Source organism: Microcebus murinus, chromosome 13, assembly GCF_040939455.1.
Source record: "Microcebus murinus isolate Inina chromosome 13, M.murinus_Inina_mat1.0, whole genome shotgun sequence".
Taxonomy (NCBI): domain Eukaryota; kingdom Metazoa; phylum Chordata; class Mammalia; order Primates; family Cheirogaleidae; genus Microcebus; species Microcebus murinus.
The window spans coordinates 68508182-68534787 of NC_134116.1; the positions used below are offsets into that span (position 1 = coordinate 68508182).

General features: G+C 33.1%; 1 protein-coding gene across 8 annotated transcripts in view; it reads left to right on the plus strand.

Moving 5' to 3' along the window:
* The first annotated feature begins 9338 nt into the window (after positions 1-9338).
* Positions 9339-26606, plus strand: part of POSTN (periostin) — a 34168-nt gene continuing 16900 nt past the window's right edge. For all 8 annotated transcript variants that reach the window (XM_012748113.2, XM_012748115.2, XM_012748116.2 and 5 more), the window contains exons 1-11: positions 9339-9522; positions 10876-10974; positions 15673-15737; positions 17295-17452; positions 19630-19794; positions 20673-20819; positions 21513-21654; positions 22745-22957; positions 23530-23664; positions 24811-24959; positions 26158-26294. In XM_012748113.2, coding sequence (XP_012603567.2) covers positions 9404-9522; positions 10876-10974; positions 15673-15737; positions 17295-17452; positions 19630-19794; positions 20673-20819; positions 21513-21654; positions 22745-22957; positions 23530-23664; positions 24811-24959; positions 26158-26294 — 1529 coding nt within the window. In that variant the 5' untranslated portion in view covers positions 9339-9403. The remainder of the gene's footprint in view (positions 9523-10875; positions 10975-15672; positions 15738-17294; positions 17453-19629; positions 19795-20672; positions 20820-21512; positions 21655-22744; positions 22958-23529; positions 23665-24810; positions 24960-26157; positions 26295-26606) is intronic.

Consider the following 26606-nt stretch of genomic DNA (forward strand, 5'->3'; position numbering starts at 1 on the left):
ATCCAGATCTCAGCACATCATGGATATATTTCCCAAAACCAAAGATAAAGAAACACTATAGAAAAAAGACACATTATATTCGGAAGAAAATGATAAGAGAGGCGACTTCCTATCAGAAACATTGCAAGACAGGAAACAATGAAAAAGTCATAACTGCTGACAGGAAAAAGAAAAATCAACCTAGAATTTTCTATGATTGGAAAATATTCCTCAAAAAATTAGATGAAACAAAAATAAATAAAAGCTGAGATAATGTATCATAGCAACTCTCATTACAAGACATGCTAAAGGAAATTCTGCAGGTTGAACAAAATGGTAACAGAAAATTTGGATCTATTAGAAGAAATGGAAATTACGGAAATGGTAAAAAGTAAGTATTTATAAAATATTAGCTATTTCTTTTCTTAAAATAGTTTAAACACTATTAAATCACTATTTATAACAATATTTTGAATCTATGACATATGCAAAAGAAAAATTAAAAACAACAATATCACAAATGATGGAGGATAAATAGAAGTATACTATTGTTAAAGTTCTAATGTAATAATATATGTCATAATTCAATCTTGACTGTTTTAAGTAAGCCAATTATAAACTCAAGAGCAATCATTAAAATAAGTAAAGAAAATTATTAGCTAAAATGCTGTTAGAACTTATGTTGAAATTAAAAGCCACACTCCATTAAAGAAAAGTGAAAAATAAAGACCATAACAATAAAAAATAAATAAATGGGACAACAAAAACTAGAAATAAGGTACAATTAAACTCAATCATATCAATAACTACGTTAAATGTAAATGGACCACTCTAAAAAAGCTAGATATCGTCAAAATGAATAAAAGGTAAGATCCAAAAACATATTGTTTAAAAGAGACAAACTTTAAACATAAAGACATAGATTAGAAAAGGATATGCCATTTAAACACAAATCTACAGAAAGCTGATATAGCTAATATTAATAACAGAACAAAATGCAAGACAGTGAGAATTGCCAGAAATAAAGATTTATAAGTCATAATGATCAAAGGGTCAATTTAAAAAGAAGACCTAAAAATTCTAAATGTATTTTGGAAATAAACTTTTTATCAGACATATGGTTTGCAAATATTTTCTGCAATTCCACAGGTTCTTTTTACTCTGTTGATTGTTCCTTTGCTTTGAAGAAGACTTTACCTCCTACACACACAAAAAAAAGCCATCTCCCACCCATCCTCCCACCCCAGTTTGCTTACATTCTTATCAGACCCTTGGTGAGCCCATCACCTACTAGGAATCCCTAGCTTGTTGTGAGTACCAAATAAAGTTTATTCTTATTTATTAGTGATCACATTGTGTCATCTTTCTCAATATCCAATAAATTCTTGAGTGGGCAAGTCATACTTGCCTCTGTGTGGACTTATCAGAGATAATTTCAACACTTCTGTCTCATGAATTGAATTAAAAAATAATTGATTTAAGAAGCACAAATCCATAAGGATTTAAAAAATTTAAACAGCACTTTCTACCAATTTAACTTTACTGACCTTTATAAACACTTTATCCAAAAAACATTGAATATATACTTTTTTGCTCCAGATAAGTCATATGTTGGGACATAAAAAATCATAATTAATAGGCAGGAAAGGATTGAAATCATACAGAGTATGGTTATGGTCTATGACCAAAATGAATAATAAGATATAAAGATAATATCAAGGTTGCACAATACAAGATCAATATACAAAATCAATTTTACTTTTATATACTAACACTAGAAAGTTGAAAAATTAAATTTAAAATCTACCATTTGTGATAGCATCAAACAGCATGAAATAATTTCTGAAGAAGCATCTTTAAAAACACCTAGCCATTTCCAGTTGCAAAAAGTAGTTGCAACCACTAGAGGTCAGATATTTAATCTACAATATGACTCTCAAATTCTAAAGTCATGCAGTTTAGAATTCTGTATTCTGGTTTAAAAAAAATATTTTCTAAATTGTTTTTCATTATTAAAAGTCTTTTACTTTCAGAAAGGTCGAAGCATGTCCTGGCTCGGTGTATAGGTATTTTACACTGTGTTCCATTCAAACTGCAAAATTACAAAGGGAAAGGTAATGCCATAATACAGAAAGATGAAACAGCATCAACAGGGTGATTTTCTGATGACTTTCTAAAAGTAAAATAAAAATAAAGTAACTATTCAATGTATAGCATTTGGCAATTTCAATGTACTTCCACATACATTATCTAATTTAACCACCAGTTAGAGGACTCTTTATGCATTTCTAGGTCTGAGGGAGTCTCAGGGTCTGAACACTATCACCCCCATGGACACAAATATTTTGATTCTCTTGTCATTAAGTGAGAGCCTCTATGCTCTCCTCTGATATTTGAGCTGACCTGTGGCAACTTCAACCACTAGCATAAACAGAAGATGGCCATGCGCACTTGGCATTAGCTCCTAGAGGACCATGCCTATTCTGCATTGTTTGCTATCACTGAGCTGTCATATAAGAAGTCCAGCTACTCTTAGACCACTATGTTGGAGAAGCCACAGCGAGGCACTCTGGTCAACAGTGCCAATGGAGCTCAGCTTTTCCATCATCCTTGCCAATGTGCTAGATATATGAGTGAAGAAACCACTGTGGCAGTGGATCCTCCAGTCCGAGGGATTCTAGCTGGCAGCTGGCAGTGATTGAAATCACCCCAGCCCTTCTGGTCTCCCCAGTGGAGGCCACAGACATCATGGAACAGTGTGGCTTGATTATAAGCGATTTCTATTGTGCACTATTTGAATCCTTGACTCACAGAAACCATGAGTGTATTACAGTGGTTGCTATTTTATGCCACTACATTTGGAGCGACGTGTTAGGCAGCAATAGATAACTTGAACACACAGAAAAATTAACTGAGCATCTTCCCTTCCTTTCTACTTTCTCAAAGTAGAAATGTGTAAAATGCGGGTCAACCTGGGCAAAGATTTGTTTATTCTTCTCAATTACTCTCTGGCTATTAATTTCATAAGAGTAAGAAGAAAAAACTGTACAAAAATCTGACACATAGTAAAAATACATGTTGATAGATGTTTAAATAGAAGTGAATGTTTATATAATCACAATTATAAATACATTATCAAAAATTGATAAAATATAATAATCTCTCATGCTGAAGAATTATTAATTTACCAACCTCTATGGATTTACACTGCTTGGCTATTTAAGTTCTTTTTTAAATTCTACCAGTACTATCATCTCCCACCCCAAATAATGATTTCCCTACCACATTTTAGTTTGCGTATGAATTTCAGACAGTGCTAGTACACATTTAAGCCATTATAATGAATATGTTACTGTTTGTTATTACTTTAATCAATGTCTGCATACTGAAGAGCTTATTTTACTTCAATCAAAAATAATTTGCTAATGGCAAAAATATTCAGTTCTGTGTGCATATGTATTTCTATCAAGTTGAAAAATAGATTCAAAGAATTGTAGATTCTTTTCTCATTTAAAGGCCAAAGCTACCATACTATTAATACTATAGGCCTTTTGTTATTGAATAAGAACCATAACATTAGTCTCTGTGTCCACTTAAATAATTCCCATGTCCCATCCTCACCCCTGAACTTTCTCTAATGAATCATTTTTTGTTGTTCATTGTATATATACTAGGCAGCTATGACATCTAAACCTCTTTTTAGGTCATACATATACACATGGCCTGAGGTCTTGTAATTCACCTAATTCCACTTTTTCCACAAGTATGTGTGTCTCTGGGGAAAAGAATAAAAATATAAAGAATGCTGCACATTTGTTAACATAAAAAGAAGACCAGGTCTTTTCCATTTTTTCCTCACAGTACTAACACAGTACTCCAAGGTTGATTTGCTTCTAAGACAATGGTAATGGATAAAAATCTTCATCATCTGCATACATCTTAGAGAAGAGAGTGAGTGAGGAAAGAGTGAGTGAGGAAAGCAGAAACCCTCATGATATATGGGGAGAACAAGAAGAAAGAATCTGTAATGGTCACAATATTCAATCTCTGCATCGAAATTCATCACATAACATCACTATCTGGAGAAGTGGTGAAACATAGTTTATTTTAGAACAAAATTCTATGTCTTTGAGGACAGTAGAAAGATCATGACTGAAAAATGAGGAATAATCCAAATTTCTGGCACTTTCCAGAAAAGAAGCTTCTCAAATGTAGAGAGAAAGCATTTACAGACCACCCACTTCCAACACTGGAAACAGATGAAGAGAATTTGAGAACAGTGTTGGACATAGACAAACCAGCAGAGAGGATATATTAACACATAGATGGAGTCTAAGCCCGGACCTGAGAGTATTTCTATGTCAGAGGGAAAGGCTCCAAGGAGAGTGATAAATGGATGAATGCAAATTATGAAGTTATCATAATTGAGACCATTCTGTCAGCAGACCAAATGTGCCAGATGGGACGGTGAAATTCCAGTACTATAAAAGATAGACGGCTACAGAGTTCTTTTAATTGCAGCAATTATCCATCCCTTCATCTTGCAGTCTAAGCTGAAGGAATATTAGAAGTTATTTGTGGGCAGGAGACAGATGATGACTATCGTCTTAATTGTTTCTCAAACAAAATCATCCAGATCCAAATGAGAGAGAAGATGAAAGGCATAATGTCAACAATATAGACGGCATCAGAGGTGAGAAATAACAGGTGCAGGAATGTGAGAGGGAATCAACGAATGCAATTAGACTGCAGGAGTGATTATTTCCAATCATTTAGAGTAGAAAAATTCAGTCATAATTTCTTATCCACATGTCATTATTCTATGTAAATGTAGAAAAAAACTCAGGTAAAAAATGAGTTTTGTTTTTCAGCCACATGCATGCAAAAATAGGACCAGATTTTTCAACTTTTATCCAGATTTGCATCACTTATTGGGGCCAATCTGTACCAGCTTTAAAAGATTTTATGTAAGAGATCACTATTAATCCAGGAATTTTTAAATGCAGGTAAAATGTTTAAGATTTTTTTCATTTGAATTCCATATTGACTATTATTTTAATCAAAATGTAGTAGACAGTATCTGCACTTCCAGAAAAATTGTATTACTGTACTTTCTCCACTAGATGTCTCCAGAGAAATATAAGCAAATACTGCTAACAAAAATTACTGCTAAAAAGCACACATTTTTAAAATTGCAAAAGTACCCAATTCAATTAGGGTCAAGTAGTTACATTGATTGAGTACTTAATATAAATGTGAGACTTGTCATTTGATAGGCTTTTAAAGGAAGTGAACATTTAATTTTCTGTAGGAAAGATGGCATACTAACCACATTTATCACAGAAAGCCTTCTGGCTTGCTTCTAAATGAATTAACAATTACTTTGGGGTATAGTTAATCATCTCTTTCTCTGAATATGATTTAATTATCTTAGATATGTTGGGTCAGAATACTCTTTGAAGATTTATGGGTATACACAGAAGAAATCCATGCGAATATGATTCCAAAAAGATGGCTTAGAAGTTGTCCCTCCTTGTAGACTTTACAATGTGTCCAGCCACAAATATCTGAGCCTATATATTGCCTTTTTAACCTCTTCAAGTTGGTCATTGATGTTCAATTTTATTTTGGCTGTATGTATATTTCAAAGAGGGACAAAAGATCATTTATAGGGCTGCTAACCCAAGTACTAGGGAAGAATGGGACCCTCACTAGCCAAGATAGTTGGACACTGGGCAGTGCTTTCCCATATTTCAAAAATAAATTATATTACATGTAATTTACAGTTAGGCCAGAACAAAGGCAAGGTGATAAGGAATGTTTTCAATATCCCATGAATCATATGTTGAAAAGCAGTGGCTTAGAAATAATTTGGTGCAAATACCTACCCTGGATCATTCAAAACCAAGGAAATATTGGTTATAAAAAATCTGCTTTGGCTTAAGTGTATCCAGGTTTGTTGAATATATAGGCCATATCCGATCCTATACAGTGTAGGGTAAGTTTAAGCCTGGATACATGCTGGTGACAGTAAGCATGGCATTACAGTGACTTCGTGGTCTCCAAAGGTTACAAGCCTTATTACAAAGATTCACTAGATAATTTGCAAACTACCAGTAAATTAGCATCCTGATAGCTAGAAACAAATGTCCCTGTCTTCAAGACACATTATTTCACTTCAGTTACATAATAAACCATTTCTTTTTCACTAATGACTTAACATTTCAGGGTCAGACTTTGCAACCCTGCAAGTCAGACTTAATTATCATGATTTCAATCTTCCTCTCAACTGCTAAGAAAAGGACGTGGCCAACCCAGGGTCAGCATCCTTTCATGGGGCAGAAGAATAAGGGTCCTGTGTGAAGAGAGACAGAAGGAGAGAGAGTAAGAAAGCAAATTTGATCCTTGATAAGCCCTCTGAAAGTGATGAATTACGTTCTTCCCGAAATCTGTCAATATCTTCTCTAGAACTTGAACCACCTTTTATTCCCATTCTCTGGAGCTGTTTACTTCCCTCACTCTACTCCAAACTGTCAGCTATGAATCAGGGTTCAATCATCAGCCTTCCTGCAGCCAGGGTCCTGGATAAAGTAGTTGCTTAGACTTTCTCCCACTATCAAGCATATAATATCACACTTCTGGACTGGCTTCAGCTTTTTAAATTACAGTGCTATAATCTTTTCATATTTACCTTAAAATTTTATTTCTCTTGGCATGTTCTCCCACTTTTAAATTTGTAGTTTATATGCACAACCTGGCCCTCATTTTCAAGATCCTGCTTGATATCATTACTAATCCTAATTGTAAATACTTGTTGAGGGCTGGCATTTGTTGACTTCCATAGAACTTATACAAGTTCTAAACATGATGCTCAGAATGCATAGATTTAAGATCTCCATTATTTGAAATTATGAAAAGAAAGATTTAAGATCCCTCTTTTTATTGTTTGAGCACATATCACACTTTCCACAAAAAATGTCAAACCTGTCTCAGTTGTCAGAAGAGAGCAGTAATCTTTTGAAATATGAATGCATTTCCATCTTCACTACTCATTTCATGCAATTATTTGTCCATTTAGACTGAAAGAGTCAGGATGAATGGAAATCATTGATTCCAATGGATAAAACTGTGGTCACAAGAAACACCTAGGTCAAAATTGTTCTTGAAAAAAAATCAATATATTTTCAATTCATTGTAGGCTCTATTAAGAAAGCAGATAACATGGTAGGAACTTTTGATTCTGCCTTCACCCCTTATCATCATAATCAAGTCTATCTGTTATCATTCTGGACTGTATTTAAAAAGACCTTTTTTGTTTTACTCTTGTTACATATTAATCAAGTCTATATCTCTTTCTCTGAATACTTCATTCTTCACCTCTCATCAAGCCCCATTGGATTTTTAATAGATTTCAGGTATTTTTCATGACAGAAAAAAATTATAAACAGTCACAGCTATATAAAAATAAAAAGAGTTGCATTAATAGCAGTGAGCATGCCAATAAAGAGTGAATGACTATTTATAGTGGTGATGCTGGAGATGTTGAATACATCAAGTTTTATTTATTCCTCTGTAATTCTAAAATTCTATTATTATGTTTTAGGAAGTAAATAATCATGTCTAAGCAGCCTAGCATTGAAGACTGTTATATAACTATATTAACAAGAATATCCTAGCAGCTAATTTAATGATATTAAGTAGAACTAATTTTCATAAAACAATTCTATGTCCTACTCAAGAAATTACTGACCACCTACCATTTGCATACGGTAAGAGTAATAAACAGCTATTATATAAAGCAAACCAGAAACATACAGATGAAGTTAGAATGATTCCAGTCAGAGAAATGTAAATGAAAGATTAATACTCTCCTTTCCATGAGAGACTGGGAAAGGAATATAATTTAATTTTTATGCTATCTTCTCTCTAGCTCTCCTTTTGAATTATCCCTTTCTTTTCAATACCTTAATACCAAGATTTTAAAATTCAAGAGGATTCTGAATCATATTTCAGAATTTGTTATTTCATTGTATGCTTTCTTAACAAACTAAGCAGCACTTTGCAGAATTACTTTATCTCCCTAAGGCAAAACTCAACAGTAAACTTAGACATAACTCTTCCGACACCGAGCATCCTCTCTGGCCTAATCCAGCCTCCCCTACTTGGACTGTCCCCCAGTTGGACAACATGGAGAGTTCAGAAGCAATTTATGTACATCATCAGTGGGAAGGCAACACTGATACGCTCTTACAAAGTAAGCACTTTGCAACAAAATGTATTGGAATGGCACATTTACTGTGGGATGGTGTATAACTTGTTTATTCCAGTAGGCTGCAGTTATCATTTTAGCTTATTGCTGTTTTCTGACATTCATATTTCCTTTATCTAAGATTTTCTGAATGTTTGGCATGTGTGAAGCTGTAAGAATGCACATTGCCTTAGCTTGGGATTTTGTAATGTAATATTAAGAGGCTTTAGTTACTCTTGATAAAATCAGAAGAAGAATCATTTTGGCAATGTCCCTGTTTCTTAATATGTATTTAATTATTCTATTATTTTTAGATTAATAATACTTATTTCTAATAGGGGCTATTTTGACCAGTGGTTATCAGTAGACGTGCTGTGTGGAGAGGTTCAATATCATATGAAGTATGTAATAAAAAATAATAAAGCACAAATGTTTTTCCTTTCTGCTGTATTTCAAAAATTAGGGAAACTTGCCAGAAGTGGAATTATGTTAACTCTCTGTATTCCTTGATATTTGAAAGGAGAACGGAAATGAGAGGTATTGTTCCAGTTTAATAGGTCTGTAGGAAAAATGTGGACTTCCCTAGATGTTTGTCAGCAAGTCAGAACCCTTATTTCATATTTTATGCAAGTTTTAAATCTACCCTGAGTTTGTTTTTAACCAATAGCTATTATTCCTTTGTGATCATCAGACTTATATCTACCTTTGTTTTCTTATGAAAAATACTAACCTTTCAGTTCTGATGTGAACTGAATATGACAAGCTGTGATAAGATCAAATAATAATCTTGAACACACAGACATGAAATCTGATAGGGACAGACTGCAGAACAGTCCTTAAAACTCAAACTAAAGCATTTTCCATAAAAACCCCTGAAGTACAAAAGAATAAAATGGAAATATAAACATTCAATGAGTCAGACGTTCATATGATTTAGAATGAATATTTTCTTTATAATGAGAAGAAAAAAGCAGCTCAATGTGTTTCTGTAAATATAACTAACCAAAACAGATTTTAGCTGGCAACTTGAAGTTGCTGATGTTTCTTGGAGGGAGTTCAGATTCTCAGGTTGATACAGTGTTCCCTCCCACAGCTCTGACATGTATATAAACTCTGAGCTCTGCAAAGCCCACTGCCAGTTCTCTTCGTGGACTCACTGCAACGGAGAGACTAAAGATGATTCCTTTCTTACCCATATTTTCTCTACTCTTGCTGTTTGTTGTTAACCCTGCAAAAGCCAATGGCCATTATGATAAGGTCTTGGCTCATAGCCGTATCAGGGCCCGGGAACAGGGGTAAGTGGTTTGGTTTCATAGACTCTTTTTTTCCCTTAGCTTATTTTATGTATAAGTATACATAAAGTTTCTTATATATACTTCAGGGATTTTTTTCCCTACCTATTACAAAGTAATAAGAAGGAGGAAAATGTCAGTATTCTATGTTTTATATGTGCATTTTAAGTTTTAAGAATTACTGTCAAAATAACTTGAGTGTAATTGCTTTTTATGAAACATTATATAATTTTAATCCAATTTTAAAAAAATTAGCAGGGCATTTCTTTATGATTCAGTTTGCTTGTGTTTTTACTTCCTTCCAAAAACCTGGAATGGGATTTTTAAAATTAAAGACTATTGTTAGGGGCTATCATTATGTAAACAGCTTTAAAAGATCTCACATGATGTTAGAGGAAACTTCCTTTAAATCACATATGAAAGTTAAATACTGGGTAATATAGTTATCTCTATTCTTTCAAGCATTTAAGTTACTTTTAAATTCTGTATTCTGTAAAATTTGCAAAATTTTATATTTCACAGGACAAATGCAACTTCAACTTAGCATTTTTAAAAAATTATCAGACATAGTTGAGTAATTAACCAACCATTAATGATTTTTTTGAAGTGGATATTGACACTTCTTTCCATGCCTCAGAGGGATTTTCATAATGTTCAAATGCTTCCTCTCCTTAGAGTGAAATAAGACTTCTATCTCTTTAAAAGAAAAAAAAAAAAACGCACTTAAAACTATGAGAGAAGATGTTCTAATATATTACTTCCATTCAAAAAGATAAGTTTTCCCTTGGGCAACCATATTGCTTAAAAGTTAATTTTAGCATTCATTTATATCTATGATTTCTTGCCTAGGAAATTACTGAGTATAGTTAGTATATCATAATGTTTTTATATAGTAAATGTTGTCTCTTTTGCACTCTGATCTCCCTATAGCCACTGCCACCCTCCAAATGAGCATGTTTGATTTAAAAAGGACCAGTGGATTATCTACTCTTAAAAGTAATAAGACACATAAAAATGAAATTATGTTAAACTTAATGTTGTTTGTGTATTCCTATTAGGTTAACTTTTTGAAATACTTATATTTTACTCTCAAAGATGCATAATTCTCTCTCTCTCTCTCTCTCTCTCTCTCTCTCTCTCTCTCTCTCTCTCTCTCTCCCTCTCTCTTTACTCTCATAGACTGTAAGGCTTTTCCAACAATTCAGTAGGACTGGGTCAAAATTCAGATTTGTGCATGGCTAGAGTCACATCTTTGAATATCTAGTCCTTGTCTTAACATTTTTTAATCATCTGACCTGTAGCTATGAAAAACTGTCATTAGGATATTAACTTTTTTTTCTTCCCTCTATCCTCCAGCCCAAATGTCTGCGCTCTTCAACAGATTTTGGGCACCAAAAAGAAATACTTCAGCACTTGTCGGAACTGGTATCAAGGTGCCATCTGTGGAAAGAAAACGTAAGTTCTCATTTTTTTAATGTGCCAGTTCCAAAGACAACACCATGATGTATATAACTTCCCTTGGGAGTACACACCATTCTTCTTGAAAATACTATCCCAAATTGTGAGAGTGTTTTAAAGAAAAGAAAGGAACACATATGTGAGTGAAGAAATTCTCCTGTATCTCGACAATTACTAGTGGGACTCAGATTTGTCTCTGAATCCACTGTTGTCTGGAGGCCAGAAGGAGGTAGCTCATATGGCCATTTGATTTGGTGGCCAATCTATTTGTGTGAGCAATTGATGATGGCATTTCCATTCCTGGTTTGGCCCTCTTTTATCTTGGGCAAGTCAATTAACTTCTGTGCCTCAGTTTCTTCATTTTATTTTTTTAAAAGTGGGCCAAAAAACAAACTTATTTAAAATATCAGGGTTTTGGAGGCACAAATTAACTTTTACCTCCAGTTATTTAGAAATTATCTAAAGTACCCTGGTTCTGCAGTCCCCAACCCCCATGCTGTGGACTGGTACCAGTCCGTGGCCTGTTAGGAACTGGGCACATAGCAGGCGGTGACCAGTGAGGGAGGGAGCAAAGCTTCATCTGTATTTACAGCTGCTCCCCATCTCTTGCATCACTGCCTGAACTCGACCTCATGTCAGATCAACGTGGCATTAGATTCTGCATTATGGTGAGTTGTACAATTATGTCATCATATGTTACAATGTAATAGTAATAGAAATATGCACAATAAATGTAATGCACTTGAATAATTCCAAAACCATTCTCCCTACCCCCTTGTCTGCGTAAGAATTGTCTTCCATGAAACCAGTCCCTTGTGCCAAAAAAGTTAGCGACAGCTGCTCTCATTTACCTCAGACTTTTTATCACAGTTTAAAGTTGGAAAAAACTTGAGTTTCATTTCTTCATTTAATTCAGTGATTCCTGGCTCAAGCTGCCAGATCTCCAGAGATTCACAAAGGTGATAATGGAAACCCACTGTTATATTTAATATTTCAACAGCCAAAACAATGATTATTTTTAACTCATTAGCTTAAAATTGGAGAACATTACTTATTACTTAATAAACATGTTTTTTGGTTTATTCTGCCAATAAGTATTGGCAGAAAAAAATAACAAAATTCCGGACACATAAAGGTTAAAAACCACTCATGTGGTCCAAATTCTTCATTTTACAATGAGGGAGCTCAGTCATGGATATGGTAAGTAATGCAATCAGAGAGATTTTAATGCCATTCCTAGTCAAGAAAAAAGTGGCAATGGCTTCTCCTGTCTTCCTATTCACTTGGCCTCCACCCTCAGTGATGGGTGCCATGAGAACCAAACGATTTTGGAACCTGCTTAGCAGATGATCATCAAAAATTCAGTTACCCTAAATGGGGTAAAAAGATTGATTAAAAACTTATTTTTAAGCTAATAATATTGGTAAAAATGCTAAATATAAAATTACTTCAACTCTTGGAGACTTTATCTGTGAAACATGGATTTAATACCTATATTATAGAGTTTCTGAGATGACAAAATGAATTGAATGTGAAATTACTATGTAACTAAAACTCATCATATTAGTTGCCCTTCAACTATTTTAAACAAATGCATATAAGTAAGGGGAAAAGGAGTTGTGACAAGGTGCCCATTTGAAATGCATATTATTATCTTTATTTCTAAGTAAGAATCATGTACACAAGGCATATAACCTTCTTAGCTGAGCTGTATTTCCCCATAGTAACCAGATCTGAACCACCACAGGACATTGCTGCCCACTCCCTGCCCATTCGCTTAATAGAGTTTCAACCTAATGTTATTTTTTTGACTTAGATGCTATTCCTATTAGTTTGCAGACATCTGCTAAACGTGTGAGTCATTCATGAAATTATAATTCAAGTCGGTGGCTATAGTGATTTTTGCCATGCTGCAAGCCAGGCCTCAGCTGGAAACTGAAAGGCTCTGGGTTCTCAGCTCTTTGTTCTGTTTGTTCTTGGATACCATGAGGCATATTTGGTAGGCACACTGACTAGATAAGAAAGGACTTGCTCCCCAAAATATTTAAGGAAATCTTTATTACATCCTTCCTGGAAGTTAGAAAAATGTGTTCTCATCTTACTTTAACTGTCTAAATATATTAGAGATGCCAAGGCTTGTACAGAGCGTATGCCAAGATTCTTTCTTGCTTTCCATTAAAAAAAAAAAAAAATCGCTCCTTTGAAGTCTGGCTTTTTACCAGAAATATAACAGTGTCTCTTTTGTTCAAACACATAGCTTATCTTCCCCAAGCAGCTTCATTTTCACAATCACATTTACATCTGGGCACTGTAATGCTAGTTTCAAATAACCAAAGAAATCAATAATTTGATTATTGATTTCTTACAGACAGGAAGAATGCCTGGTCTGTCACTTGCTTGCTTCTGCTAAGATTTCCAGAGATGTCTCTGGGACTTTATATATCAGTTGACACAAATGTTTGCTTTCTAGTTGACCAGTTGCTTTGGGGATTTGGGGAAAGTAATGAAAAACAAGAAGTTTCCTAGGTTTAAGATGTTGCCCACTATACACAGTGGTCCATTAATATAGTATTTTGTAGACTCCCTTTAGAGAAAGTCAGTGGCATTTTTGGTTGGCATCCCATGAAATTTTAGATACTATTCAGAAAAGACAGATGAATTTCCCATGTTTAGAGCTGTGCATAGCAACAATTTTTCTTTGCTTTTGCTTTGTCTGTTAACCATAGGGGAGTATTTAGTTTTTCTGTAGCATAAATGTTCTCCTTTTTTAGTTTTCAAAGTATGTACTCAGATAACATAATGCTCTATCATCAGCTGAAATTATAATCAGCCTTGTTGGAATTTTCTTATCTGGTTCTACATGAAGACTGATCTGTCGGTTATATCAGCATGTGTTACAGAAATTTTATTAATAATTTCCTTTTTTATTCTCTATTTTACTTAAAGTAAGTATTATCAGTCTCTGGACTAAGCATATATGGATCTCATTTTTAATCTTTTACAATGTATGTTAAAGCCAATATATAAGCAATGCTTAATCAATCTCCTTGCATCCAAATATTCACATTTATTTATATGGGGATCAATGTAAATAAAATTTTTTCAGGGGCTCTATTAAGGTTTTGCATAAGGGTTCTATATAGCTTGTATATGTTTCCAATACCAACTATTCTTAAAATTATATTAAAATTAGAGAATAACTTAAAATTGGCATTTCCCACTTAACTTTGTCTATATTTTTAATCTATTATCTGTAAGCCCATATTCCATGCTAGAAATTTTTCATTAGAAAAATAGAGAAATAGGAATCCAAGATCCTTAGCAGGAACACAAATCATGGATAATTACTTAATGGACCTGGCTTCAATATGAAAACATTTACTTACTTTAGTTTTATTTAACTATATAAGATTATCTCTTATACCATTAAAATTTTTGCTTCTTAGAAATTTGCTCTTATTATCATTTTTATCTAAGAAAAAGTTTTTATTCTTATAGTTGGCAATCTTTTCCCATACATGTCTAAATTCTTTCATTCTTTCTTATTAAGTACAGTTATCACAAGTAGATAAAAAGGCAGAAAAGAAATAGCATCTAAATTATCTAATTTATGTTTAATTTATTAATTACAAAATAATCTGTTAAGTAATTGTCATAATCTGTATGACATGGAATTTATCAATTAAAAATTATACAATGGTATGTATTTATTTTTTGGTTATAATAGTCACCCTATTTCTAATTATTGTTTGATACATTTATATTCATATTTCTATTGAAAGGGAACATAAATCATTATGTAAAATTTTAATTAAGAAATCATACCTGTGTTAGATCCTGAAGAAGTCCAGAAAATGTTCCATAGAATTTGATAAAATGAAAATCAAGATTATTTTATAACAAAGTAAAAAATGGAAGCTATTAGATAAATAATTTTAGATTATTACTTTCCCTCAAAATATAGGAAATTAAATAAATTTATTCTGTGTATATCTTTGCTTGAATTTTCTAGTCTGTTGCCTTATTTATTGCCTATAGAACATGACACTCTTTGTTAACTTTGAGCAATGTAGCATCTTCTTGAATTTGGTACTCTAATAACTTGAAACAAACTTATTGAATTTGTTTTTTCAAATTTGACAAAAATGAAATAAACAAATCTTAAAGTTTAATATGATCACATTAATAACTCTGACAATTCTAACCCAAGCTAGCATTATTTTAGTTAGCAATGAGATAACATTTTATTGATTATAATGTTGATGTTTCTAATAACTTTATACTAATGAACATTTCTAGCAATTTGTAGTTTACAAAATGATTTCAAAAGCACTATTTTATTTGACATTCATAATTACCCTTTGAGTAGGTATTACAGCTACTATATCCATATTAAATACTTAGGGAAACTGGGACTCAAATTTATTAAAAGACTTGCTCAAGGTTCACCTGTCTATCAAGTAGTGGAACAGGGATACAAATTTCATTCTTCTGGATCAATATCCTGGAACTTTTCCATAGTATCATGAGGCTACAGAGAAAAATCAAACTAATATAAATACTTGGTGCTAGGGGAAAAAAACCCTGATATCTGGACTCTCAATAAATTTTGCCAATAATATGTTTTGCCAAGTTTATGTGAAAATGGATCTACATAGTTCTTCATTTTAATATTTATTTTCTTACAATGTACAGGACTGTACTATATGAATGTTGCCCTGGTTATATGAGAATGGAAGGAATGAAAGGCTGCCCAGCAGGTAAAATCTCAGTTTCCTGAATTAAATGAGGAACTTGTCTTGTGCAAGGAAAAAGTTGAGGTAGCTTGTGGAGACGCCTTGTGTGTGTGTGTGTGTGTGTGTGTGTGTGTATTTAGCACCATCATAAATCCAAGATCTATCCCTCATATCTTTGTGTTAATCATGAATTTACCATGGTGATCAAATATTAGAACACACTTCTCATGCACTGGATGGTGGGCAATACCACAGAAGCTTAGTCATAAATTTAAATTAGTTCGGCTTCCCTTCGAGAACAAAATTCTTCTCTACAAAATCCCCTTTCTTTCAATTTGTCGGGGAATAAAAACCTCACTACTTGGCAAGGAATCATTTTCTCTGGTTGAACAGCTCTGGTTTTATAATGTTTCTTGTATTGAAATTTGGTTTCCTGTAACTCTGCCAACAAGAGAAAAAATAGTTCATCTATTTCCTTTCTGAGATGACAGTCATTCAGATACTTAATGACAATCATTGTGCCCTACCTCCAGATAACCTCTCATCCCCAATAGGATCTCCTCTTCTCTGGGCTGATCATCTCTGGTTCTCGTATGTGACATGGACTCTGCAGTCCTCCCCACCATGACCACCAACTCATGGAAAGTCCCCAGTCCAGTAATATTTTTTCTGACTGTAATCCCAGACTAATATCTATAATGCATGTGGTTCTGAGCAGCTAAGCGAGTATCAAGACCATGTCATTGGTAACCATGTCATATCATTAGCTCATATTGAGTTTGTAATCAATTAAAGTTGATTACAGGTTATTTTACTGAACATTATCAAGTCAAGGCTCTCTAAGGTTTGTTTTATTAATTTAGACATAGGATTTACATAGAACATTGTTAAATTTAATCTCGCTTATTTTGACTCAATTCCTCCATCTTTTGGGGTCTTTTTAAATCCTGGTTTTATAATTTATTAATTATGTTACCTAGTCTTGGGATATTCACAAATGTAATGGCCATTTCTCCTATATAATCCAAATGATACTAATTTCCAAATCATATAGAGTCAGAAAAATAAGTTGGCTGCACATTACTAGATAAATCCCATCTGGCTGACATTCATACATGAGTCTTTCTTCTGATGCTCAGGAGAAATATTCTGGAAGCATTAGACACTTTGATCTCATTTATTTCTAATATTATAATGAGAACAAGCAGGTCTACATAGTTCTTTTAGGAAACCAAATTTATAGAAATTATAGATTCAAATAACATATTTGATATTTAATTATAATGGGATTATTATTGACATAGCAGAATTGAGACCTAAATAGACTAAATGTTAAACCAGGATGGTAACTTAATATTTATTTTTCATCAACACAAAAGATATATGAAATAAGAGTTTTCAATAGTACTTTATTATTTAGCATTCAAAAGGCATCATTCATATAAAATTGATGATTCATAGAATGTGATTGCAAAATTTGTTAATTAAATGTATTGGGAAACTTAATGAAAGTTTAAATGATTATGAAATATATATCGAAAATATCATCCTCAGTACTTATTCATTTCTTGATTATTTCAGTTTTGCCCATCGACCATGTTTATGGCACTTTGGGCATCGTGGGAGCCACCACAACACAGCGCTATTCTGATGTCTCAAAACTGAGGGAAGAGATCGAAGGACAGGGATCATTCACTTACTTCGCACCAAGTAACGACGCTTGGGACAATTTGGATTCTGTAATTCATTATTTTATCAATATATTTATTGTTTGTTCTTATTGTTATTTCATTTTTATTTATTAAGTTCAATATTAATAGATATTTCTATTGTGTGTATATGAGGCTGCATAAAGAGACGAGCTATTGATGGAAGTAAAACATTTTACTACATCAAAAACAGAATAACTCCCCAGTAGACTTATAGACTAAAAAAAAAAAAAAAAAAGCAAATCGAGAATGGAACAGAAGGGCATTATTATTCTATTTTACTTTTTTCTTCTTTCCTTCTTATTTATGAGGAAATATTTATAATTTCAGATGACATATCTAATATAAATGTAAGTTAAGAAGCCTAGTGGAATTTAAAACTCTATCATAAACTATATTACATAGCTATATTTTATCATGTATGTTTAATTATATGTAAATATATATGGCTCTTCAGAAATTTTCAGATTTGCAAACATGTGTGGATGTTTAAGTGAAATGTTGTAAACAATACACTTGATTTTCAAGCTTATGTGCACTGTCTAATTTACAACACACTAAATTATGACTCAATTTCCAAATCAGTAAGACTAGTATAGAAATATGTTCCTACATTCTACTTGATGTGAAGATGATTGATGATTATTACTAGATTCAAAGATACTTAAAATGTAGGCATAGTCCTGTAGACATTATCTTGCTACATTAGCTGCATGGTTAGTTGCTTGCATTATAGAGCTCTCTCTTCTGATTGTTTTTCACATCTCTAACCACTTCCCCAGTTCCTTTTTCTGACTTCTCTTGTTCCTTACCTTAAGAATGAATTTATAAAAATCTCTTCCAAGAACTTAATTCTGCTATTTAAATGCACTTCTGATAGCTTCCACTATCACTTTACTGTGTATAGCCATGAAATCTGTGGTTCTTGTACTTGTTTCTTCTTGGAGCATTTCTAATATCCATCTTAGTATTTCTCCTTGGATATGCCATTTGCATTTTTTTTAAAAAGTTATCTAAAATGTATGCCATTTTTTGTCTCCATAAATAATTGCTTTTCTGTGATCTTTTTTCCACAATTGGAAGTGACAGTCTCAATGTTCAGACTTGAAAATTGTGAATGATCCTTACCTCCCCTCTCCAATTCTTACAAATTGCTGTTTGTCAGCCATAGGTTTTGTTTCATCTAAAGCAATATTCCCAACCAATATCCTCCTTTCTGCTCTGCATTACCATTCAATTTGCCTTCCTGAGGCCTGGTTCTAATTATTAAATTCCAATGCCACAAAATCTTCAGTGGTTCCTCATTGCCAGTTTAGTTTACTCCTTATCAGGCATTAAAGTCCTCCGCATTATTGTCCAGCATATGTTTCTAAACTTCTTTCTTAATATTATCTGAGAAACATAGAAATATATGGTAATCACACTAGGCAACTTTGCTCTCCCAACATTCACTCTATATCAGAATGGTCAGAAACTGGACTTAGAATGACCACCACACCATTCCTACTTATTTAAATCTTATCTACTCTTCAAAATCTATCTTCAAACTATTATACTTTCCAAATAGCTGCCCTTCCTTATTTGATCCCTGAAAGCATTTCTTTCCTCCTCTGTCCTATATCTTATTATGTTTACTTTTACCTGCTGCGATATGATAAGTATCTCAATGGTAGAGACTATACTTCACCTATCATTGTATTTCCTGTAGCTTTGAGTTCAGCATTTTATAATACATGTATTGCATAGATAAAGAGTACAGAATGGTCAAATTCTTTAATTTGTTATGTAATAAATGTAAAACACTTACTAAAACTCAAGTGTTATATACAAATATCATGTCATTTTTGTTTTGTTTCCCACTTAAAATATGTTAAATATCTGATAATTTTATATCCCAAGTCTTATCATCTTATCATTTATAACAAGATTGTCTCTTCATTAGCATATTAATCTAAAAAAATTGTTCTGTCCAAGCACTTTATCAAATTCAGGACCCTTAACTGGGTACCTGAACTTATAAAGTTCCTTAACCAATTGGAATAGTATGATGTTAAGTTATTTATTTCAATTCTATATGATCATCTGATTATGCAATGAGAAAAGAACAAGAGAGTAGAAATAGGGTAATCAGTAGAAAGACAGTGATCATAAGACTTTTAATAATGAACCACAATAAATTAAATTTCTATCATTTCAATTTTTTCTAGGATATCCGTAGGGGTTTGGAGAGCAATGTAAATGTTGAATTATTGAATGCTTTACACAGCCACATGGTTAATAAGAGAATGCTGACCAAGGACTTAAAAAATGGCATGATTATTCCTTCAATGTATAACAATTTGGGGCTTTTCATTAACCATTATCCTAATGGGGTAAGTTCATAAATAAAAATTACATTTCTGAGAATTCTTTCCTTTAATTTTGTTTATACCTTTTATATAATGTTCATAAAAATGATAAAATGTTAGTGAGAATAAGTGCTGTATTATGACTTTCCCCCAAATCTAGGTCATGTAAATTTTCAATCTAGTTACTAATTTTTAGTAAAGAATGATTATGAAGGATAAATGACATGAGAAGTTCATTGGCAGTAGACTTAGGTATTCTAAAAAAGGTTAATAGTTTATGTATTTGAAATAATTTAAAGATAGGCAAAAGAATAAACAGAAAATGAGTGTTCTTTTATTCACCCTCTATCTACTGTAGCAATGGGGGTTCTTGTGTGTTTGGATCAGTTTTTGTGGAAAACTGCCAGCAGGGTCATAGGACTCTTTGACAGTCAAATTATCACGCACAAAATAGGTCAGTGATGAAGCAATATTTAGGAAGTTGTTGCATTAGAACTGTTTATATTTCTCTAATAAATATGTGTTTATCTTTCTCACTTGTTTTAGAATTAGTCTTTATGTATTTCATTGACTTACATTAAAATAGTTTATCACTATCTACATAAAAGAAAAAGAAGAATAAAAGTAATAATTTGAATAAAAAAATACTTTGACTTATGTTTCCAGATATGTTAAGTATGACTGGACTTGGTTCTGAACTGGTTCCATTTTCTTTTAGTTCTTAATTAAGATACAGCAATATATAAGTCTTCCTCCACAGCATTTACATTTAGAACGTGGGTTTCTTTATGTTACATTTGCTAGTATGAATGAAAAACTAGGAAAGGGGTTTGCCGTTTGCAGTCTCAGTGGTCAATGGATAGCTCTGATTTCTGTACTTTGATTTTTCCAAATAATTACAGGTTGTCACCGTGAATTGTGCTCGAATCATCCATGGGAACCAGATTGCAACAAATGGTGTTGTGCATGTCATTGACCGTGTCCTTACACAAATTGGGACCTCAATTCAAGACTTCATTGAGGCAGAAGATGAACTTTCATCTTTCAGAGTAAGTCCAAGAGAATATTATCTTGGATCATTGAAATCCCTCCTCTTACCTTGTCAAAATCTAGGAACATGTGGCTATCCAATTTTCCCAGCACAATTTATTGAATAAGGAATCTTTTCCCCAGTGTATGTTTTTGTCTGCTTTGTCAAAGATCAGATGGCAATATGAGGATGGTTTTATATCTGGGTTCCGATTTGGGTGGGGCAAAGGTAATATGTGTAACCTAAACATTTGTACTCCCACAATATTCTGAAAAATAATCTAAGAACAATAAAAATGCTATTAAACATATCTGGCAGACATATAGCAAACATATTTCTTGAAATGAAACTGTCTTCATTTATACAAGAGAAATCATCTCATCAAATAATATTTTTGTGGACATGGTAGATAAAGAATAATTAGTTATGTGACTGTCATGTCTTTAGTGCTTAGAATGTGTTCACTTCAGTTATTATATGTACTGCTGAATATCACTACAGTCACACAAACATTGGCAGAATTCCCATTCTTGCAAACATAATTTGAGGAAAGTTGGAAGATGTAGATGGCTGCGCTAAAATGTAATGTTTTAAAGATCTAATAAGAACAAACAACTATAGTGAAGGAATCAACTCCCTCATGTCAGCCTGGGCTTAATTTTCTTTTGGGTTTGCCATGTGCAAGCCTCTGAAAAGCACATTTGTGTTTCAGGCAGCTGCCATTACATCGGACATATTGGAATCCCTTGGAAGAGATGGTCACTTCACACTCTTTGCTCCTACCAATGAGGCTTTTGAGAGACTCCCACGAGGTGTTCTAGAAAGAATCATGGGAGACAAAGTGGCTTCTGAAGGTAGTATGATGTTTCCTCTCTGAGAAGTCGCCTAGCATTCTGAGAAGAAAAGGAAATGAAAAAGGGACTAGTTCTTGCCCAAAATATCAGCTTTGATAAGCAAAGGAAAAAAAAAAAACTTATTCTGATGTGCATTATAAAAGTCTTTTTAAAAAAAATCCTTGAAAGAATAGGCAGAGTATAACTGTTAATAATAAGAAGAATATCCTTATTCTTATTAAGAATAATAATTCAGGTAAATAAGTAGCAGATATTCAAACAGATTAGCAAGTGTTGAAAAGAAATATTAGATCATTGAAGTTCAATATTGCATACATATTACACAATGCTTTTAATTTTGGATTTATGCCAAAAGATATAATTGAGTTGAGAAGATTTTATGGTTCTCTTGAGTCATTAATTATTGATACACAGAAGAATTTAGCTGCTTTTCTGTTGCCTTTTCTATTGTGAGATAGATTTGACTTTGTGTAGGCACATTACATGTACTTGGCCTAACCCAAAATGTATTTAACCAATTGAAGATGAGCTATTTTTAAGATATAGGATAGATATAATATACTTGAGGCATAGATCCTTCCAGATGTCCTTCCAGAAATCATCTTTATTTTGGCTACTTTCTAAACGTCTTTAGGAAATGATTTGTCTTAGCCTCTTTCAACCTCATTACAAGTTATGTATAGATACTGTCATCAGCAGTTAATGCAAGATACTGCTTGGGTATTTTGGAATAGGTGTCACTAACAAATAACTGTAGAGGCCTTCTGAAAGGACCGATTCACATCAGGAATTACATTCTTATGAAAGTTGGAACTGAATCTACCACATTTTCTAGTACTGCACAAACCATTTCCTAAAATGGATCTTCTCTTCTTATTTCCTACCAAGCTGAGCTGTTCCTAAGGTGTAGTTTATGGGGAAAAAAAAAACTTTTCTAGAACATGAACAATTTTAAAACCTTCAATCCTTAGGTCTTACCTCTGTATTATATTTCATAGGAATACTTAGTTCCACAATAAAACACACCTTTGAAGGCTCAAATGTTATTTCCTTTGGTCTGAAAGCTTGCTCTTTTTATTTTGTCCTCCAGCTCTCATGAAGTACCACATCTTAAACACTCTCCAGTGTTCCGAGGCTATTATGGGAGGAGCAGTCTTTGAGACCCTAGAAGGGAACACGATTGAGATAGGATGTGATGGTGACAGCATAACAATAAACGGAATCAAAATGGTCAACAAAAAAGATATTGTGACAAATAATGGTGTGATCCATCTGATCGATCAGGTCCTAATTCCTGATTCTGGTAAGCAACAGTTCATATTTTTTATGTACTATTATTTACCAATAATAGTGTCCCCAAAAGTAAGTCCATGAAAAGATGAATGTGCAGTGAAAAGAAAGGTATGTGAATCACAAACCCCATAAACAGTGAACTAAGGACTAAATAGTGGCCAATTGTGATGGCCACTCATGGAACTTTGGCTTTCCAGGGTTTCTAACATCTCGTATTTATAAAGGTTCTCACAGTGCCAGTTTTTCTTGAACACAGAAGGAAAGACATAACTAAATGTCTCTGGATAAATGAAAGCTATGACACGCACAGGGTGGAGAGAGATGAGAAGAGCAATAGATAATTAAAAAAAACTGTTAAGTAGGAAGACAGAAAAATATTTTCCTTCTGAAACTTGTGGTTATCAACCCCCCAAAACGAAAGCGGGAACTGTCTTCCTAGAGAAGGGCAGCATGTCTTATCACACTGACATTCCAGTAAATAGCTTACAATATTAGGAAATAGCCAAGAATTGATTTACTAATTTTGTAATGAAGATAATAGCAATGATGACATTGTTTGGATGGTGATGGTTTATTTTGCAGCCAAACAAGTTATTGAGCTGGCTGGAAATCAGCAAACCACTTTCACAGACCTTGTGGCCCAATTAGGCTTGGCATCTGCTCTGAGGCCGGATGGAGAATACACTTTACTGGCACCTGTGAATAATGCATTTTCTGGTATGTACTGGTTGGTGTTGTTCCTGCTCTCTCTTCACACACATTTTTTTTTCTTTACTGTGATTGTTTGCAACAAGAAATAATAACTGATTTACAAGGTGTTGATTAGTTTCTACATTGGCTACACATACAATGTGTTAGCACTATGTTGTCTTTGCTAAAATGTTCAATTAAAAACATTTCGTTGTTATGGTTAATAACTTACAAGGAGCAAAATAGGAGTAATTCAGTTATTCTGTGACTGTAATAATATTTCTAGCATACCTAAGTTTGCATTATTAGATCTTAAGAAAAATAAATCTGATTTGTGGACACCAACATAATATATTTAGAAATAAATAGGTATATTAGGCATCTAAAAATTTAGACAATAGGAATGTCAAATTATAAAGAAATAAAACAAGAGGCTATTATACATTTCCATATCCTGATGTAAAATATTATACAAGTATTTCTTTCACCTAGCAGCCACTATTCATACTGTTTAGATTAATGTAACCTATCACCTTTCCCAGAAAAATGATTTCACAAAGACATATTTAAACTGTTAGGCAAAATTTAGTAATCAAAAAATGAGTAACATATATTTTATGTTTTTCTAAATACTAAATTGTGATACAGAAAATTATTAATCAGAAAAAAATTCAAATTCCTTGAAATGCTGGTTTTCTTCTTTATAATAATTATAGTCACATATTTTGACATTAACCCATATTAAGAGGTTGTGTGCTTTGACTCTCTACCCAGGAATAAAGATGAATTTACAAATAATCCATCACTAGTCTTTCATGTGATTAACTAACATCTAATTATCAGACAAAATCTTGGCTACCAATAGAGTTTAGCTTTTGCTAATGACCACATATGACCACCATAAAACTATATAACTCTGCAGAGATGAAACTCAATGTTTGAATTGCTTGGAACTATGCTATAGTCATCTGATTTAATAGGTTGCAGAGTTTCCACTTGGTGAATTGAGTTGCTAGTCTTGGGTACTTACTTGACTCATATATTCTATGAATGTAAGATCCATAAATATCAATAGTATCAGGGATTATCCATTTTCATGATTTTTCTCTCATCAGGAGAAACTTCAGTATTTTCTCATAAAATAATGCTCTTTCTTAATGAATTTATTTATAGATGATACTCTGAGCATGGATCAGCGGCTTCTTAAATTGATTTTGCAGAATCACATATTGAAAGTAAAAATTGGCCTTAATGAGCTTTACAATGGACAAAAACTCGAGACCATTGGAGGCAAACAGCTCAGAGTCTTCGTGTATCGTACAGTAAGTGAATCAGAACAAGATAAAAACTCCACATTGACCTAAATGTGAAATGACCTGCACATGTTAAAGAAGGTTATTACAACGAATGTTTTGCAGAATATTATGAATGTAAGTGAACACTCACTACTATTAAGTGAGTGTTCATAGGAGGATCAGGGAACTGGGTACTTGGGTGAAAAACCTGAGGAAAGTACAAAATCTGCTGTGTATTAATAACTCAGAAAGTCAGCATGTATTTCATTATAAATGACTTTGTGTTCTAAAATATTAATTATTTTAAATTCCAGAAAGTACTAAAAGCCCTGTAAAATAAGCTTTTCATTGGTAGAGTACTTTACAATCAAATATGTAGGATGATCTTTTACTGTAAGATAATCTTCAGCAACCAAACCCCTTTTGAATGACTTTCAAGATAAACATGTACTGACACATAGAGATTTCCTGACTCTATAAAACAGTGCTAATATACTTTTATCTGTAGGAAAATTTCTAGAAATATTGCTTATCAAAATTACAGTGCAACGAGCGGTTCTGTTCAGCGTCTGTCCAGGTAACACATGCAGCGGAAGCTAAAATCCTTCACAGGAAGTCAATCCTTACTTAGAACTGATCATAGCATGCAGTAGCTGCTCACTGTGGCTTCCCAATCTCAAGGTACACATATTTTTAATTGTGTACCACATGGGCTGCAGTTTAAATTATACATATACATATATTATATTTTTCAAAAAGCTATAAATCTATCAATAATTTGACTTAAAACTGATAGGCTCTTATGGTCAAGAAAATAAAGTAAATATTTGTGAAGATCACAAGAGACACTTAAGTCAGGAAACATTGTGGTTAATGTTAACCTAAAAGAGGATCTGGAAGAATAGTTCAAACCTGGAGAGAAATGATAGAAAATGTAGAAGTGGAATTCTTTAGAATTTTTGTAATTTATTGACAAAACTACCTGCTCTATGCATAGGGTAGCTTGACTTGTAGCAGAACACCTGGCTGGATAAGAAATGTGAGGTCAGGTTGCGTAGACATTGAAAACAGAGGACAGAAGCTGTTTCCTCTGGCTTCAGAGGTCAGGTGACCTCTCAGAAGGGCCAATCTAGAAATTCAAGTATGCAGCTACAGGCACATGGGAAATTTTAAGCAAGGAAAAGGACACCACATATCTTTCTTTTCTCTGTCTTTTCTCTGCTAGGCTGTCTGCATTGAAAATTCATGCATGGTTAGAGGAAGTAAGCAAGGAAGAAATGGTGCTATTCATATATTCCGAGAGATCATCAAGCCAGCAGAGAAATCTCTCCATGAAAAGTTAAAACAAGATAAGCGCTTTAGGTAAGTCTATTAGTTGCATCTCCACAAAAAAATGAGAACTAATGGCATATTTTTTTGTTTCACAGTTAGCATTCCAAAAAGCATTCAGTTTCTAGTATTGCTGAGAATAGAATTTAGAATAAAAAGTTTATACAAATGTTTTCAAAACTGATATATATATCTTTTTTATAAATGCTACTTATTTTGCCTCCTGATAAAACATAATATGATTTGGTGGGTGAAAAAAATCCACCAAACTCATAAACTCAACTATTCCTTGAAATTTTTCTTGTAATTAGCTTTTCCAATGATAGTATATATCAGCAAAGACTA